This window comes from Papio anubis, chromosome 3, assembly GCF_008728515.1.
Source record: "Papio anubis isolate 15944 chromosome 3, Panubis1.0, whole genome shotgun sequence".
NCBI lineage: Eukaryota > Metazoa > Chordata > Mammalia > Primates > Cercopithecidae > Papio > Papio anubis.
This window is the reverse complement of record NC_044978.1, coordinates 1,755,379-1,771,292: the sequence shown is the minus strand read 5'-3', so window position 1 is coordinate 1,771,292 and position 15,914 is coordinate 1,755,379. Positions and strand designations below refer to the sequence as shown.

The 15,914-nt window shown below is 43.8% G+C and overlaps 1 protein-coding gene across 1 annotated transcript; it reads right to left on the bottom strand.

Moving 5' to 3' along the window:
- Window positions 1-292: 292 nt before the first annotated feature.
- Window positions 293-15,502, bottom strand: TRIML2 (tripartite motif family like 2). The gene is made up of 7 exons (XM_021939053.2): window positions 14,640-15,502; window positions 14,295-14,390; window positions 10,808-11,002; window positions 9,096-9,236; window positions 7,383-7,405; window positions 7,120-7,220; window positions 293-1,418 (listed from the first exon to the last, which is right to left on the bottom strand). Exons 1-7 carry the CDS (start codon window positions 14,823-14,825, stop codon window positions 847-849), a joined length of 1,314 nt encoding a protein of 437 aa, XP_021794745.2. The 5' UTR covers window positions 14,826-15,502; the 3' UTR covers window positions 293-846.
- Window positions 15,503-15,914: the final 412 nt, after the last annotated feature.

Here is a 15,914-nt window from a genome sequence, read left to right as displayed (position 1 = left end):
GTTCTTATCAGAAAGAGGTAGGCCAGGCGCCGTGGCTCACACCTATAATTCGAGCACTTTGGGAGGCCGAGGCGGGTGGATCACTTGAGGTCAGGAGTTCGAGACCATCTTGGTCAACACGGTGAATCCCCGCTTCTACTAAAAATACAAAAATTAGCTGGGCGTGGTGGTGGGCACCTGTAACCCCAGCTACTTGGGAGGCTAAGGCAGAAGAACTGCTTGAACCCAGGGAGGTTGTGGTGAGCTGAGATCAAGCCACTGCACTCCAGCCTGGGCGACAAGAGCGAAATTCCGTCTCAAAAAAAAAGAAAAATAAAATTTTAAAATATTCACATTTTCCACAACTCCTCCTTCTTATCCACATAAAATATCTATATATATTATTATTCTCTATTTGGAATAAAAATTTTGGGAGGTCCTGATACTCACTGTCAGTAATGGGACGTCTCTGTTCCTCATGGTGGCATGCTTACATCTAAAGTCCTGCTTTCATTCCTGATTATACCTGAATTTGCAAATGTTTTCAGAAATAGATCGAGTTCCTAACCTAGTTCTAACGACCCCAGACTATATTTCTTCTCTAATTCCCCAACCCTATGATGCATATGCGTTTGTTCTCATTAGTGTAGGATTTTCCTGTTATTATCATTCATGATTCAAGTTAAGTGCAACCTCTTCCACTACACACATTTGTGTTGACAGTTACACAAATGCAACGGCTCCGGATATTAAATCAGGCTCCAACTCCTGGAACGCTTTTTATTGGGTTAGTTTACAAAAATTCTTTCAATGTCCTGTTCTCCAACTTTCTGGTCTCTTGTGGTGTTGGAGTTTGCACACAGAAGATTAAGGGCTAACAGTAGCATCACAAGAAGGACCGTGTTGCGGGGAGATGGTGAGGGAGTCTGGACTTGTGTCTCCGTTTGGGATACAGAGGGAAAACACAGGCCTGAGAGCTCCTTGGAAGGCGCAATGGGAGAAACTGTAAATGAGGGATGTCTCGGTCACATTGTAGAATGATATCTGCCCGTGTTCGTAGTCAAGGAAAACCCCAACTGTGTCCAACTTCTTTTTCAGGAAGAGCCTTTTCAGAGGGGGGAAGACCCAGAGGGTCCACTCCGTCCCCATCACCGACCCTGTGAGCAAGACTTTCTCTCCGGAAGCTCTGGCCGTGCTGCCCTTCGTGTCTGCAGAGCCGTGGAATATGCCCACTTGCCACCTGGTTGCCTTTTCCACGTCCACCTCCCAGTAGTGCCGCCCTGAGGTGAAGCTCTCCGCAGCCAGCACCATGGCACTGAAGTCCAATCTTCCTGGGTCGTCAGCCCCATCCTGCTGCCCATGCCTCAGTTTCACAGTTCTCAGGTCCTCAGATAAGACCAGGCAGGGATGAGCTGTTTCCGGATCCAACGTTAAATGTCCTGCCAGGAGAGAAAACCCTCATTAACGTAGGAGTTCACCAATGCCAATGCCAGAGACGTGATTCTAACACGCCTGGGCTTCCCACTGAGTGGGCACAAGCCCCAGGCGCAGACACGGGAGAGGCAATTTGGGAGGGTCCAGAAAAAGGAACCTCTAAACTTTACTTCAATATGGACCTCGTGGAGGAAAAAGTCCATAAGATATGGAAAGGGACACAGTCTGCCTGAGCAGGAAGAATAAAACAAAGATGAATGGGCTAAGGAAGGTTTAGAAACACCTTCACCTGGCCAGGCGCAGTGTCTTACAAGGTCAGGGGTTCAAGACCAGCCTGGCCAAGACGGTAAAACCCCATCTCTATTTTAAAAAATACAAAAATTAGCCAGGTGTGGTGGCGGACGCCTATAATCCCAGCTTCTCGGGAGGCTGAGGTAGAAAATTGCTTGAACCCGGGAAGCAGAGGTTGCAGTGAGCCAAGATCACGCCACTGCAGTCCAGCCTGGGCGACAGAGCAAAACAAACAACATCTCAAAACAAACAACATCTCAAAACAAACAACAAAAAACACCTTCACCCCAGAGGCTGTCAAACTGTCCTGGTGCCAAGTTCCACCCAGATATCACTTGGGACCCAACCCTGGTCTTCTACAGGTCTCCAAGCCTGGAGCGGACGGAGGAGTAAGCTAGCAGCAACTCATTCATGGCCCTCCCAATGATGTACTCTACACATCTTAAATATCTCCACAGGGTAACATAGAGGCCTGGAAATTGCGGACAACAGGCCCTGGACATCAGGCAGTAAGTACATCAGAGAATTCACCAGTGGAGGACAGAACACCTGTGAGGACCCTCCAGCAACTCACGCTGAGAACAAGCAGGCTCAATGAATTCCTCATACCTGCACAAATACACCTTCTTCCTATCTCTGTTCCTCTCACCTCTTTCTGCCCAACCTCTAACTATCGTGATCTTTCACAGGGCTTGGTCCTAGGACCCCTTTCAAGTAGTATATTCTCCTTCGCTGCCTCCAGGTAACTGTGCTTCAGTTTTAAAGACCTTCTCTGTGTTTATGACTCACTCTATAAACAGCCAAATACCAGCTGGAAAAAACACAGGAATTTCAAACATAATACACCCAAAATAGAACTTCAAGGCCAGCCCTCTGCAGTCTCCACTAAGGGAGCTCACAGCTCCCTTACTGCTTCAGCTGTCTAAGCCTTAAACCTGGAGAGCCTTTATTTCCTACTTTCTGTAACGTGGAATCCAACTTAATTTCTAGTATTTGACTGCAGTAAATTTAATTAACTTAAATCTCTGAATTTGAAGGCCAATTCACATTATTAGGTTGGTCTCAAAAGCTACATGTCTTGAATTTTAAATAAATTGTCTGAGACTCTCAGTATTTCCAGGAGACTGGCAGAAACAAATGCAAATTATCTTTGGAAAAATGCACAGCTGTGGCCGGGCATTGGTTCATGCTTGTAATCCCAGCACTTCAGGAGGCCGAGGCGGACGGATCACTTGAGGCCAGGACTTCGAGACCAGTCTGGCGAAACCCCATCTCTATTAAAATTACAAAAATTAGCCGGACCTGGTGGCAGCCTGTAATCCCAGCTACTCAGGAGAGTGAGGCAGGAGCATCGTTTGAATCTGGGAGGCAGAAGTTGCAGTGAGCCGAGATCGTGCCACTGCACTCCAGCCTGGGCAACAGAGCGAGACTCATCTCAAAAACAACAACAACAAGAAAAGGTTGAAGAAGAAAAACCAGGAACATCTCAAGAGAAAAAGAACTTGATAAATTCAACATTGATTCATGATAAAAATTCTTAGTAAACCAGAAATAAAGGGGGACATCCTCAATTTGATGAAAGGCAGTCATAAAAAAAACCTATAGCTAGGGCCAGGCACGGTGGCTCACGCCTGTAATCCCAGTACTTTGGGAGCCCGAGGCAGGCAGATCACGAGGTTGGGAGTTTGAGACCAGCCTGACCAATGGAGTGAAACCCCGTCTCTACTAAAAATACAAAAATTAGCTGAGTGTCGTGGCACACGCCTGTAGTCCCAGCTACTCGGGAGGCTGAGGCAAGAGAATCGTTTGAATCTGGGAGGAGGTTGCAGTGAACGAGACTTCATCATTGCACTCCAACCTGGGTGACAGAGCCAGACATCATCTCAAATAACAAAAAAACAAAATACAAAACAACAAAAAGCCCTATAGCTGTATCAGAATTTACAGTAAAGACTTAATGTCTTCTTTCTTCCTAAGATCAAGAATAAGCAAGTGTCCACTCTCATCACTTCTATTCAACACACTGCAGGTCTGAGCCAGTATGATACGGCAAGAAAAATACAGAAAAGGCTTACAGACTGGAAAGGCAGAAATAAAGCTATCTATACTCATATACTGCATGACTTTGTAGAAAACCCTGAAGGATCTATTTACAGAAATCCACTGTCTAATGAGTGAGTTTTGCATAGTAATAGGGTACAAATGTCAATATATATAAAACAATTCCATTTCTATATACTTGTAATGAACTAGAAATGAATGAAATGTCCATTAGAAATTGGTATTTTAAAATACCGTTTACAGCGGTACTAAAAAACATAAAATACTTAGGGATACATCTCCAAATACATATAACATTTGTATGCTGAAAGTGACAAAACACTAATGAGAGAAATCTAAGACCTAAATAAATGGAGATATTTTGTATTCCTGGACTGAAAGCACTAAATATTGTCAAGATGTCAATTCTTCCCAGATTGATCTACGGATTCAATGTAATATCAATAAAAATCCCAGCGGTCCATTCTGAAGAAGCCAACAAGCTGATTTCAAAATTTATGTGGAAAAGCAAACAACCTACAGTAGCCAAAACTATTCCGAAAAAGAATACATTTGGAGAATGCACAGTACCTGCTTCCAAGACTTCCTACAGAGTTATCATTCAAGCCAATGTGCTATTGGCAAAGGAATAGTCAACCATCAATAGACCTCTTAGAGTCACAAGTAGACCTGGGTCACATGGATAGAGTCAAAATCAATAGACCTCTTACAGTCACAAATAGACCTGGGTCACATGGATAGAGTCAACCACCAATAGACCTCTTAAAGTCACAAATAGACCTGGTCACATGGATAGAGTCAAAACCAACAGACCTCTTAGAGTCACAATAGACCTGGTCATATGGATAGAGTCAACCATCAATGGACCTCCTGGGGAGTCTGCCAAATGGGCCTGGTCACATGGATGGAGTCGGCCATCAATGAGGGCCTCTTAGAGTCACAAATGGGCCTGGTCACATGGATGAGTCAGCCATCCAGTGACCTCTTGGGAGTCACAAATGGAGCCTGATCACATGGATAGGAGTCAACCATCAATAGACCTCTTAGGAGTCACAAATGAGTCTGATCACATGGATGGAGTCAGCCACCAATAGACCTCTTACGGTCACAAATGAGCCTGGGTGCATGGATAGAGTCAAAACCAATAGACCTCTTACAGTCTACAAATGAACCTGGGTCATGGATGAGGCCAACCTGTAGATCCTCTTAGGAGTCACAAATAGACCTGGTCACATGGATAGAGTCAAAACCAATAGACCTCTTACAGTCACAAATAGACCTGGGTCACATGGATAGAGTCAACCACCAATAGACCTCTTAGAGTCACAAATAGACCTGGTCACATGGATAGAGTCAACCACTAATAGACCTCTTAGAGTCACAAATACATCTGGTCACACATACCAGTTGATTTTCAACAAAGGGGCCAAGTAAATTGAATGGACAACGGTAGTGTTTTTAACAAATGAAACTGGAACAAATGGATACACATGTGACAAAAAATAAAAATAAAAGGTGGGGGGAAGAGAGGGTTTGCACCATTCTGTGAACTGTATACAGATATTAACTCTCAATGGTTCATAGGCCACAATGTAAAACCTAAAACCGTAAAACCTAAAGCCATAAAACTTTTAGAAGGAAATCTTTGTTGGCTTTGGCAAAATTTCTCAAATAAGACACAAAAAGCACAAATCATAAAAGAAAAACATTGATAAATTGAACTTCATCAAAATGCAAAACCTCTACACTTCAAAAGACAGTATTAGGAAAATGAGAATATAAACCATACTGGGAGGAAATATTTGCAAAACATATCTGATAAATGACTGCTAAACAGAATATATAAAGAAATTATAAAACTCAAGAAACATACAACCCAATTTTAAAAAGGGGTTTGTACATGTATTTCACCAAAGTAGAGATAGAGGGAAAATAAACACATGAAAATATGCTCAACATCATTAGTCATTCTGGAAATGCAAATTAAAATGAGATACCACTACACATCTATTGGGTTGGATGTAGTAAAACAAACTGACAATACCAAATGCTGGTGAGAATATAGAGTAACTGAATCTTGCACATTATTGGTGGGAGGGCAAAATGGCACAGGTAGTTTGGAAAACAAGTTTGACAATCTCACCCTTAGATAGTTAATCAAGAACTGTGAAGCTATGCCCACAGAAAAACCTGCATGCTAATATTTACAGCACAGAGCTGGAAACAACCCATGTCCATAGAATTGCAAAAGATAAATAAATTATAGTATATTTCTACAATGGGATATTATCAACAATGAAAAGGAGCAAACTACTGATACATGAAGCAGTCTGGACATTCTGTATCTCAACTGCAGTATGCTGTCAGCCTCGAAAGGCCACACACTGTAGGATTCCATCAATAGGACGCTCTGGAAAAGGCAAAGCTATAAGGACAGGAGATACAAACCCTTTGTTATACATGCTGAATTTCTCCCCCTAGAAGTTTACATTTTTAAGCAGTGGAATCTGCCTGCAATCATGTTTCATGGCTGGGAAACTGGTAAAGAATCTGCAGCCAGGCATGGTGGCTCACGCCTGTAATCCCAGCACTTTGGGAGCCCAAGGCACGAAGACCACCTGAGATCAGGAGTTCGAGACCAGCCTGACCAGCATGGTAAAATCTCGTCTTTACTATAAATACAAAAAATTAGCCAGGTGTGGTGGTGCATGCCTGTAATTCCAGCTACTCGGGAGGCCAAGGCAGGAGAATCACTTGAACCCAGGAAGGGGCGGTTGCAATGAGCCAAGATCGTACCACCGCACTCTAGCCTAGGCAAAGTGGAACTCCGTCTCCAAAGAAATAAATAAATAAATAAGAATTTGCATGGGAAAAGCTTTCATATAAGACCATACAGTTATTTTCTTGATCGTTATCTAATATGTATAACATATTCAGCTCTCCAGTCTCCTAAAATTTTTATTTATTTAAGATAGAGTCTCGTTCTGTTGCCCAGGCTGGAGTGCAGTGGTGTGATCTCAGCTCACTGCAACCTCCGCCTCCCGGGTTCAAGCAATTCTCCTGCCTCAGCCACTCAAGGAGCTGGAACTGCAGGCGTGCACCACCACAACTGGCTAATTTTCGTGTTTTTTGTAGAGATGGGACTTCACCCTGTTGGTTAGGCTGGTCTCAAACTCCTGGCCTCAAGCAAACTGCCCGCCTTGGCCTCCCAGAGTACTGGGATTACAGGAGTGACCCACTATGCTGGCCTAAAATTTTTAAACTACTGGAATTTGTTTCCATTTATGGCAGGAAGGTCACCCGATTCTCAAATACAGAACAGAGCCGTGTGAGCGTTCACACGTGTCAACTTACTCTGGAGTACTCTGAACATGCTGCTGAATCCTCTTATGTGGCATAAACTCAAGTCTATGATATGAGCGGGCTCTAGACGCTCAAGCAGCAGTGACTTGCTCCTGAAGGGAAAGGACAGCCTCAGTCATCCGCACAGACCACACACCCCTTGGTCTAGTAGATGGATCCCATTACCTCCTACCAGCAAATGCACTCTCCTTATCCCAATCAACATCTTATTGGACTCTGGTTCTGACCCAATTGTATCCAAAATGAAAACTCACCTTTCTAAAGAGTATTTTGCATTCTAAGGGAAAGAAAAGAGACCAGGTTACTACTGGGTTTTTGAGCCGTCTTTCGCAATCTGTGCCCAGGAAAATATCCTCTACAATAAACTCAATTTCCATGTCATGTCTTCAGCCTCATAATGCTAGTTATCAGATGAACAAATTCTAACATGGAAACAGAAAAAGTCAGAAAAATGCATGAAATCATGTTGTTGTATCCCCAAGGAAAATGTTTTCTATCCTTCACCCCAGCCATCTTATTCAGAGCCATCATTTCTCAGTCTTCAGAACGCGAGCATCTATCTGCTTTCCATGCAGGGGGTGGCCAGAGTTGAGCAGGTCAAGGGGCTGCTGGCTGGGAGGGCAGTGGGAGGCAGGCAGAGCCACACCTGCCTGCATGATCAAGAACTGAGCTGCTTCCTAAGGATTTACCTGCAGACGCTTTCCAGATGAGCGCATTCACTTGCAATTATAAGCCTAGCAGAGGGATATGGACAGTCTTAAAAAGACAGTAAGGCCGGGCGCAGTGGCTCATGCCTGTAATTCCAGTACGCTGGGAGGCCCAGGCGGGTGGATCACCTGAGGTCAGGAGTTTGAGACAAGCCTGACCAGAACGGTGAAACTCCATCTCTACTAAAAATACAAAAATTAGCCGGGTGTGGTGGTGGGCGCCTGTAATCCCAACCACTCGGGAGGCTGCGGCAGGAGAATCGCTTGAACCCAGGAGGCAGAGATAGCAGTGAGCCAAGATCACTCCACTGCACTCCAGCCTGGGCAATAGAGTGAGACTCCATCTAAAAAAAGAAAGATAACCCACTTTTTGAAAAGGAAACGTATGTTACTGTACAAAATTCAAAATATGCAAATACTTACCACAGACTGAGTAGCTTCTTCACAACAGAAATTCATTTCTCGCGGTTCTGGAGGCCGGGAATCTCCAGATCAAGGCACCGGCAGATTCCGTGTCCGCTGAGGGCTCCAGCCCTCCTTGGTAGCCTCCATCTCCAGCCTCACAAGCCGAAGGCGCAAGGTCTTCCTCCGCCTCTTTTATAAGGGCCCTAATCCTACTCACAGGGGCTCTGCCCCCAGGACCCACTCACTACCCAAAGGCCCCACCTCCCAATACCATCACCTTGGGGGACATGATGTCAACATAAATATTTTGGAGGGACATAAACATTCAGACCATAGCAGATAATCTCACCCTTGTTTCAAGATCATCGCAGATGACTATATATTTATTTATTTTTGCCAGAAAGTCTGTGACTGTTAGCAGGCACACATGTATATGTGTGTATATATACTTCTTTTCGAAAGATCAAACGAAAAGCAATCTGCATCTTTTTCACTTGAGTGCTTGAAGATACTCTTGTAGTGCCTATAGAGCTGTTTTATTCTTTATGATTACAGAATATTTCATTGTATGGATGTATCATAATTTGACTAATCAATTAACCACACTGTGTCACATCTCAATCCGAACTTACTGCTTTAAGGTGAGAATTAATCTCATGAAGCAGCTCCACACTATCCCACAAAGCTACGACCATTCCTAATGCTTTTGGCAGCTAAAAAATAGTCGTGCAGTCTTCTTTTGTAGTTGAAGATCATTGGATATTGTGTTCTGGCGGCAACCCCTAATGAGTACTGTCCACTTCTCATTTCTCAAATACTGGAATGAATTTTATTTTCTTTTCCCTAGCATCTTACCTTGAGCAATACTAAGGCGTCTTCCCCACACTTCTTCTCAAGCTCCGTGGTGAGTTTTTGGAGGCTGCAGATCTGTTCAGAAACCCTTGCTTCACTCTCCTTCAGTTTCTTCATGTTCTCTCTCCCCACATGGCTCAGTCTCTGCAGAAGCATCTCTTTGTTACTATTTAACCACCTCAAGTTCAGGAACAAGAGTTTGGTAACTTCTCCTATTGATTCATTCAACCATGTCTTTAAAAACCTGCTTTTCGGCTGGGCACGGTGGCTCACGCCTGTAATCCCAGCACTTTGGGTGGCCAAGGCCGGCAGATCATGAGGTCAGGTGTTCGAGACCAGCCTGGCCAACATGGTGAAACTTGGTCTCCACTAAAAGTACAAAAATCAGCCAGGGGTGGTGGCGGGCGCCTATAATCCCAACTACTCAGGAGGCTGAGGCAGGAGAATTGCTTGAACCCGGGAGGCAGAGGTTGCAGTGAGCCAAGATCGAGCCACTGCACTCCAGCCTGAGCAACAGAGCAAGACTCTGTCTCAAAGGAAAAAAAAAAAAACAAAAAACCAAACAAAACAAACCAAACCTGCTTTTCTGCCTGCTACCCCAGGAATAGACATAATTAGGCAAGACCATGATATTGTTGAAGCAGGATTCCTCTCAAGAGACAGTGGATTCTTTGACCCCATTATGTATGTTTAAGCTGACACAGATGTTGGTACATGCAGCCCTTACTCAAATTAACATGTACCTAAAACATTTCATGTTTTTTCTGTGGCTGCTCAGAAGGTTCCCTATTTTTTCATTAACTTGAAATCAATTAAAATTAAGTTATATAGATTAACTAATAAGAAATACATAATTATGTACTGATATTGGTTTTCTTTTTATCCTTCCAAGTATACTTTACATAGGTAGTCACATAAGCAACGTGAGTATGTTATTTAGGGGGAAAGAACATAAACATAAGTGATAGTTTATTATATTTGATTACTAATCCCACAACGTACTTTTTTCTTGGAGAACATTCCTTATTCATATACACAGAGCCGTGACACCATCGTAACATGCTGAAGAGTATTCTTCCATGTATGTGCAGAGCACATTTTGTGAGTCTTCTATTGATAAATATAGGGTGTTTCTAACCTCTTGCTATGAAATGTTATAATTGTAATATCTCCTACTCATCAACTGCTTAACATGAAGCAAGACACTGTTTAATAAGCTTAGCAGATTACCTCACTCAAATCTCACAATAATTTTATAAATTAGGGGCCATTGTTATGTGCGGTTTACAGCTACAGGAACCAAGTCAAAGGTTAAGCAGCAGGTTGTAGGCCACCCAGGAGCCAGGAAACAGCTGACTCAGATAGGAACTCTATTCATCGGGCTTCAAAGGAGAATTCTAAACCATGGCTCTACACTGAAACTCAGTTTCAGTGTTGCCTTATCCAGGTATCTTTTTCTATGTGTGTAAGTATATTTGAAGTATAATAGAGTAATATGTGTACAAATATATTTATAGGTATATTGTGCTTTATTGATGTCTTTTTATATGCATGTGAAGATAAATTCATAGAAATAGAGTTGCCAGGTAGGTATATAATTCATTTAATACATGTGTGGTTGTCACTGGATATGTTATTCCGGAACTGACATAATGTTCAGCTCTTCTTTTTCTCATTTTTCAAATACTAAGAGGATGTTGTTTTCAACATCTCACCTGCAGCATTTCCTGGAACATCTCCTCTAGCTCTGTGGCAAGTTGGATCACTTGATTCAGAAGGCCTTCTCTCAAGTTCAAGTCAGACGTGCATTCTTGCTGTCTCTGGAGATTCAGCTCACACTCTTCATCCAACAACCGGAGTCTCATACTATACTCAGACTCAATCATCTTTTTAAAATTTTGTTCCTCTTCCTTCCTCATATAGACATGACAGACTTCAGGTTAAACATGATAGATTAACACCACACACACACATTATAATAGTTATATATATATATCTCTCTCTCTCTCTCTTACATTGACCACAATGTGTTCTTTCCATCTCTAACCCCAATATAAAGACAAGGAAGGCCGGGTGCGGTGGCTCACGCCTGTAATCCCAGCATTTTGGGAGGCCAAGGTGGGCAGATCACAAGGTCAGGAGATCGAGACCATCCTGGCCAACGTGGTGAAAACCCGTCTCTACTAAAAATACAAAAATTAGCTAGGCGTGGTGGCACATGCCTGTAATCCCAGCTACTTGGGAGGCTGAGGCAGCAGAATCGGTTGAACCTGGGAGGCAGAGGTTGCAGTAAGCCGAGTTCACGCCACTGCACTCCAGCCTGGCAACAGAGCTAGACTCCGTCTCAAAAAAAAAAAGAAGACAAGGAAATATAAAGTACAGAAGCAATAAGCCCAAAGGACAAATGGAATTTGAGTCAACATCAGCCAAGACATCAACACAATTTTACAACATAAAATGCAGACGAAGAAATGTTCATCAATAAGGAAAAACTAAGGAAGCTACAGCCTCTGTCAACACAGAGGAGGAGACCAGGACATTGGAAAAGGGCCAATGGGATTTGCTGATGCTTGGGTAAGAGGTGTGGGGAAAAAAAGAAGTCATGGACGAAAGACACCAAAAATTTCAGGCTAAGCAACTGGAAGAATGGAATTATCAAAATAGAGAGAGAGAATCTATGGCAGGGCTGGATTCCAGAAGTGAGGCGTGCGCATTAGTTAGGGATGTGATGAATTTGGTTAGTTAGGGATGTGATGAATTTGGTTAGTCAATTAGACATCCAAGTAAAGATAGTAAGTAGGAAACTGGATGTGAAGTCTACTACCTTTTGGAAGTCTGGGCTAGGGATATATATTTGGGAGTAGTCATCTTAGAGATGCTTAAGTAACATCTCTATTAAGCTATTTAAGATTCAATGAAATCGTCCAGGCGCTGTGGCTCACGTCTGTAATTCCAGCACTTTGGGAGGCTGAGGCAGATGGATCATGAGTCAGCAGTTCGAGACCAGCCTGACCAATATGGTGAAACCCTTGTCTACTAAAGATACAAAAATTAGCCAGGCATGATGATGGGCACCTGTAATGTCAGCTACTTGGGAGACTAAGGCAGGAGAATCGCTTGAACCCGGGAGGCGGAGGTTGCAGTGAGCCGAGATCGAGCCACTGCTCTTTAGCCTGGGCAACAAGAGCGAAACTCCGTCTCAAAAAAAAAAAAAAAATTCAATGAAATCAAGATTTATCAAGAACCTGACCACTTCTCACCACCTCTTTACCTGTCCCCCAGCTCACCATCATCTCTCCCTAATTATTGCAAGTCCCTTTACACGTCTCTCCACCTCTGCTTTTACTATCTGAATGTCTATTTTCATTTGGCAGCTAGCATGTTTCTATGAAAATGGAAGTTAAACCATGTCAGTCTTCTGTGCAAAACCTTCCAGTGGTTTTGAACCTTGTATTTCATTGAAGGCTAGCCACCCTGAATGACTGACCATCTTCTGATCTCATCACCTACAGCTCCCATTTCCTTACACAGCTCCAGCCAGATACATGGCAGCCTCCAGGCCTTCCCTCTGCCTAGAATATTCCTCCCCAAGACAACCGCATGGCTCAATCCCTCACCTCCTTCGGTGCCACCTTCTGAATAACAAGGTTCTCATCACTTTATTTAAAAGCTCACTCCATTGCTTTCTTTCTCACTTAAAAAAATTTTTTTAAACATTTCCCATGTAACATACTATACATTAGGCCGCGCACGGTGGCTCAAGCCTGTAATCCCAGCACTTTGGGAGGCCGAGATGGGCGGATCACGAGGTCAGGAGATCAAGACCATCCTGGGTAACTCGGTGAAACCCCGTCTCTACTAAAAAAATACAAAAAACTAGCCGGGCAAGGCGGCGGGCGCCTGTAGTCCCAGCTACTTGGGAGGCTAAGGCAGGAGAATTGCTTGAACCCGGGAGGTGGAGCTTGCAGTGAGCTGAGATCGCGCCACTGCACTCCAGCCTGGGCGACACAGCGAGACTCCGTCTCAAAAAAAAAAAAAAAAACAAAAAACACTACACATTAAACTTATTTTGTTTACTTCCACTAGAATTTAAGTTCCACAAAATCAGAACTGTTTTTTTTTTTTGTTTTCCATTGACGCGCCCCTAGCAGCTTGCATAGTTCCTGGCAAACAGTGAGATCTCAGTATTTGCTGAACATGTGGTGCTTGAAACAAAAAAAAAGGGGGGATTAGCTGAAAAATTCTTGCTTAGCCAGGCAATTCTCCTCCACTATCTTCCCCAACTAGGCATTTACTTCCTTTAAAAACTGAGGGAAAGAAAAGACCCAGAATCGGGGATACCTTGCACAGAATAAGATTAAGTATGAAGACACGGTCTGAAATTAGAAGTGAAATGTGCCTAACAGGTGGTGAACCCTCAAATCTGGATAGCAATTCTCAAATCGCTCTTTAAAGGGTTTCAGAATTTATGTGGCAACCAGAAGTACAAGAGATGCTCCTTCTCCTATGTCATTGTTCCGAATGGTGTCACTAATCTTTTTGATCATTGCAAATAGCATTGCAAATGCCATTTTACTCACAATATAATTTGTATTTCTCTTACCATGAACAAAAGTTCAGTTTCTTTCAATGTATTTAAAATATATTTACACTTTCTTTTCTGCAAACTCTTATTTGATCATTATTTAAAATTAAGTTTCTAGTCTTTTTCTTACTGATTTATTTTTATTTATTATTTTTTTTTGAGACGGATTCTTGCTCTGGGGCCCAGGCTGGAGTCCAGTAGTGTGATCTCAGCTCACTGCAGTCTCTGCCTCCTCTCCTGGTTCAAGCGATTCTCCTGCCTCAGCCTCCCGAGTAGCTGGGGTTACAGGCTCGTGGAACCACGCCCAGCTACTTTTTGTATTTTTAGTAGAGACGGAGTTCCACCATGTTGGCCAGGCTGGTCTCAAACTCCTGACCTCAAGTGATTCGCCCTCCTCAGCCTCCCAAAGTGCTGGGGTTACAGGCGTGAGCCACCGCGCCTAGCCTCTCACTGACTTTAAAAAGCTTTTTATACATTAAGATATTAGCACTTTTCCTTCCTATAGATTTCACATGTTTTTCCTGCTTTGTGATTTGTCTTTTGACTTTGTTTATGATACACTATTTTCTGACAACATTACTGGTAATTTTCCCCCAAGAATCACGATAAGCACTGACCTGAATCATCGCCATTCTTTCTTGCTCATCAGTCAATATGCTTTTAGCTGCTTCAAGTTTCTCCCTCGATGTGTTCAATATTTCCTGGAATAACTTCTAGACAGAAAGCACAGAATTCCAGGTGAGATCATTGATTTACAACAGTTGGATTCCTAACCTTAGAGTTCAACAGCCAACAACTCTGAGTATATATTTTCTTAGCCTTTAGATTGAAGGTTCAATGAACTTATCTAACATTCTTTAATAAACATCGACTAAGATCATGGTTTTGGAGGACTGGAATATCTGTCCATTTCATCCGTATAGGAGTTGGCCAGAGGGTTTTGGGATTTGCGAGACTCTTACCCTGTAATTCTCAGCAGCCTCTTGTATCCCACACACCGTGTGATGTTTGTGCTCCTCGGACTGGAAGCATTTGCTGCAGAGTGTGATTTGGTCAACATCACAGAACAGCTGTATCGGTTCCAGCTGTGTTTCACAACAGGCATCTTCCGTGATGTGCTGTAACTGAGGGCTGAGCCTTTTGGACATCCTGGTAGGTGTTGAAGACTGGACTGTTTGCTTCTGCTGATATTTCCCTGCACTCGGAATGAGAAACAATGGTGGCTTCCTTTGTTTTCTGGAGCAGGCACACACACTTGGCAACTTCAGGGTCCACAAAGATCCAAGGAAATAGTCCACGCAGACAGAGCGGGTCGGCGCTCTGGACTCCTCAAATCCAACAAACTTCTGGCGGCTGCCTGCTTGGGGAAAAGACAGAGTTAGGCCAGTGTTCTAAGATCAGCAGGACTCCCTCAGGTCTTCTGACGATCTTGAGCAATAGGCTGAAAATTAATTACAAGGAACAGCACGCACCTATGAGTCATTTGGGGGAAAACTGCTCAAAAGGCATCGTACGAAAGAAGTTCATTGATAGAATTACAGAAAAAACCCACAACTAGTTGAAAAAGTTATTAAAATACTTTCCCTTTGAGAGACAGGGTCTTGCTCTGTCGCCCAGTCTGGAGTACAGTGGGGTGACCACAGCTCACTGCAGCCTCTGGTGAACTCCTGGGCTCCGGCGATCCTCCCGCCTCAGCTTCTGGAGTAGCTGGGACTACAAGGCGGCTCAAAACACACTGCAACAGAAGGAATGGGGAAGCGAAGAAGTGAAAACAGCTCCTCTTTTTTTTTGAGACCGAGTCTCGCTCTGTCCCCCAGGCTGGAGTGCGGTGGCGTGATCTCGGCTCCCTGCAAGCTCCGCCTCCCGGGTTCCCGACGTTCTCCTGCCTCAGTCTCCCGAGTGGAGTAGCTGGGACTACGGGCGCCCGCAGCCACGCCCGGCTAATATTTTTGTGTTTTCAGTAGAGACGGGGTTTCACCGTGTTGGCCAGGATGGTCTCATCTCCTGACCTCGTGATCCGCCCGTCTCGGCCTCCCAAAGTGCTGGGATTCCAGGCGTGAGCCACCGCGCCGCCGGGCCAAAAACAGCTCTTCTAAGGAGCCATCCATTAAACAGATTTGCAAAACAGTGAAACCAAGCCACTCTTCTCAATAATTTCGTTTCCAAAATAAAATTTTAGGAGTGACGTGAGGCGCAGCCCGCGGTCCGGACGGGAGCGCCCTGGCTCCTTCTCAATA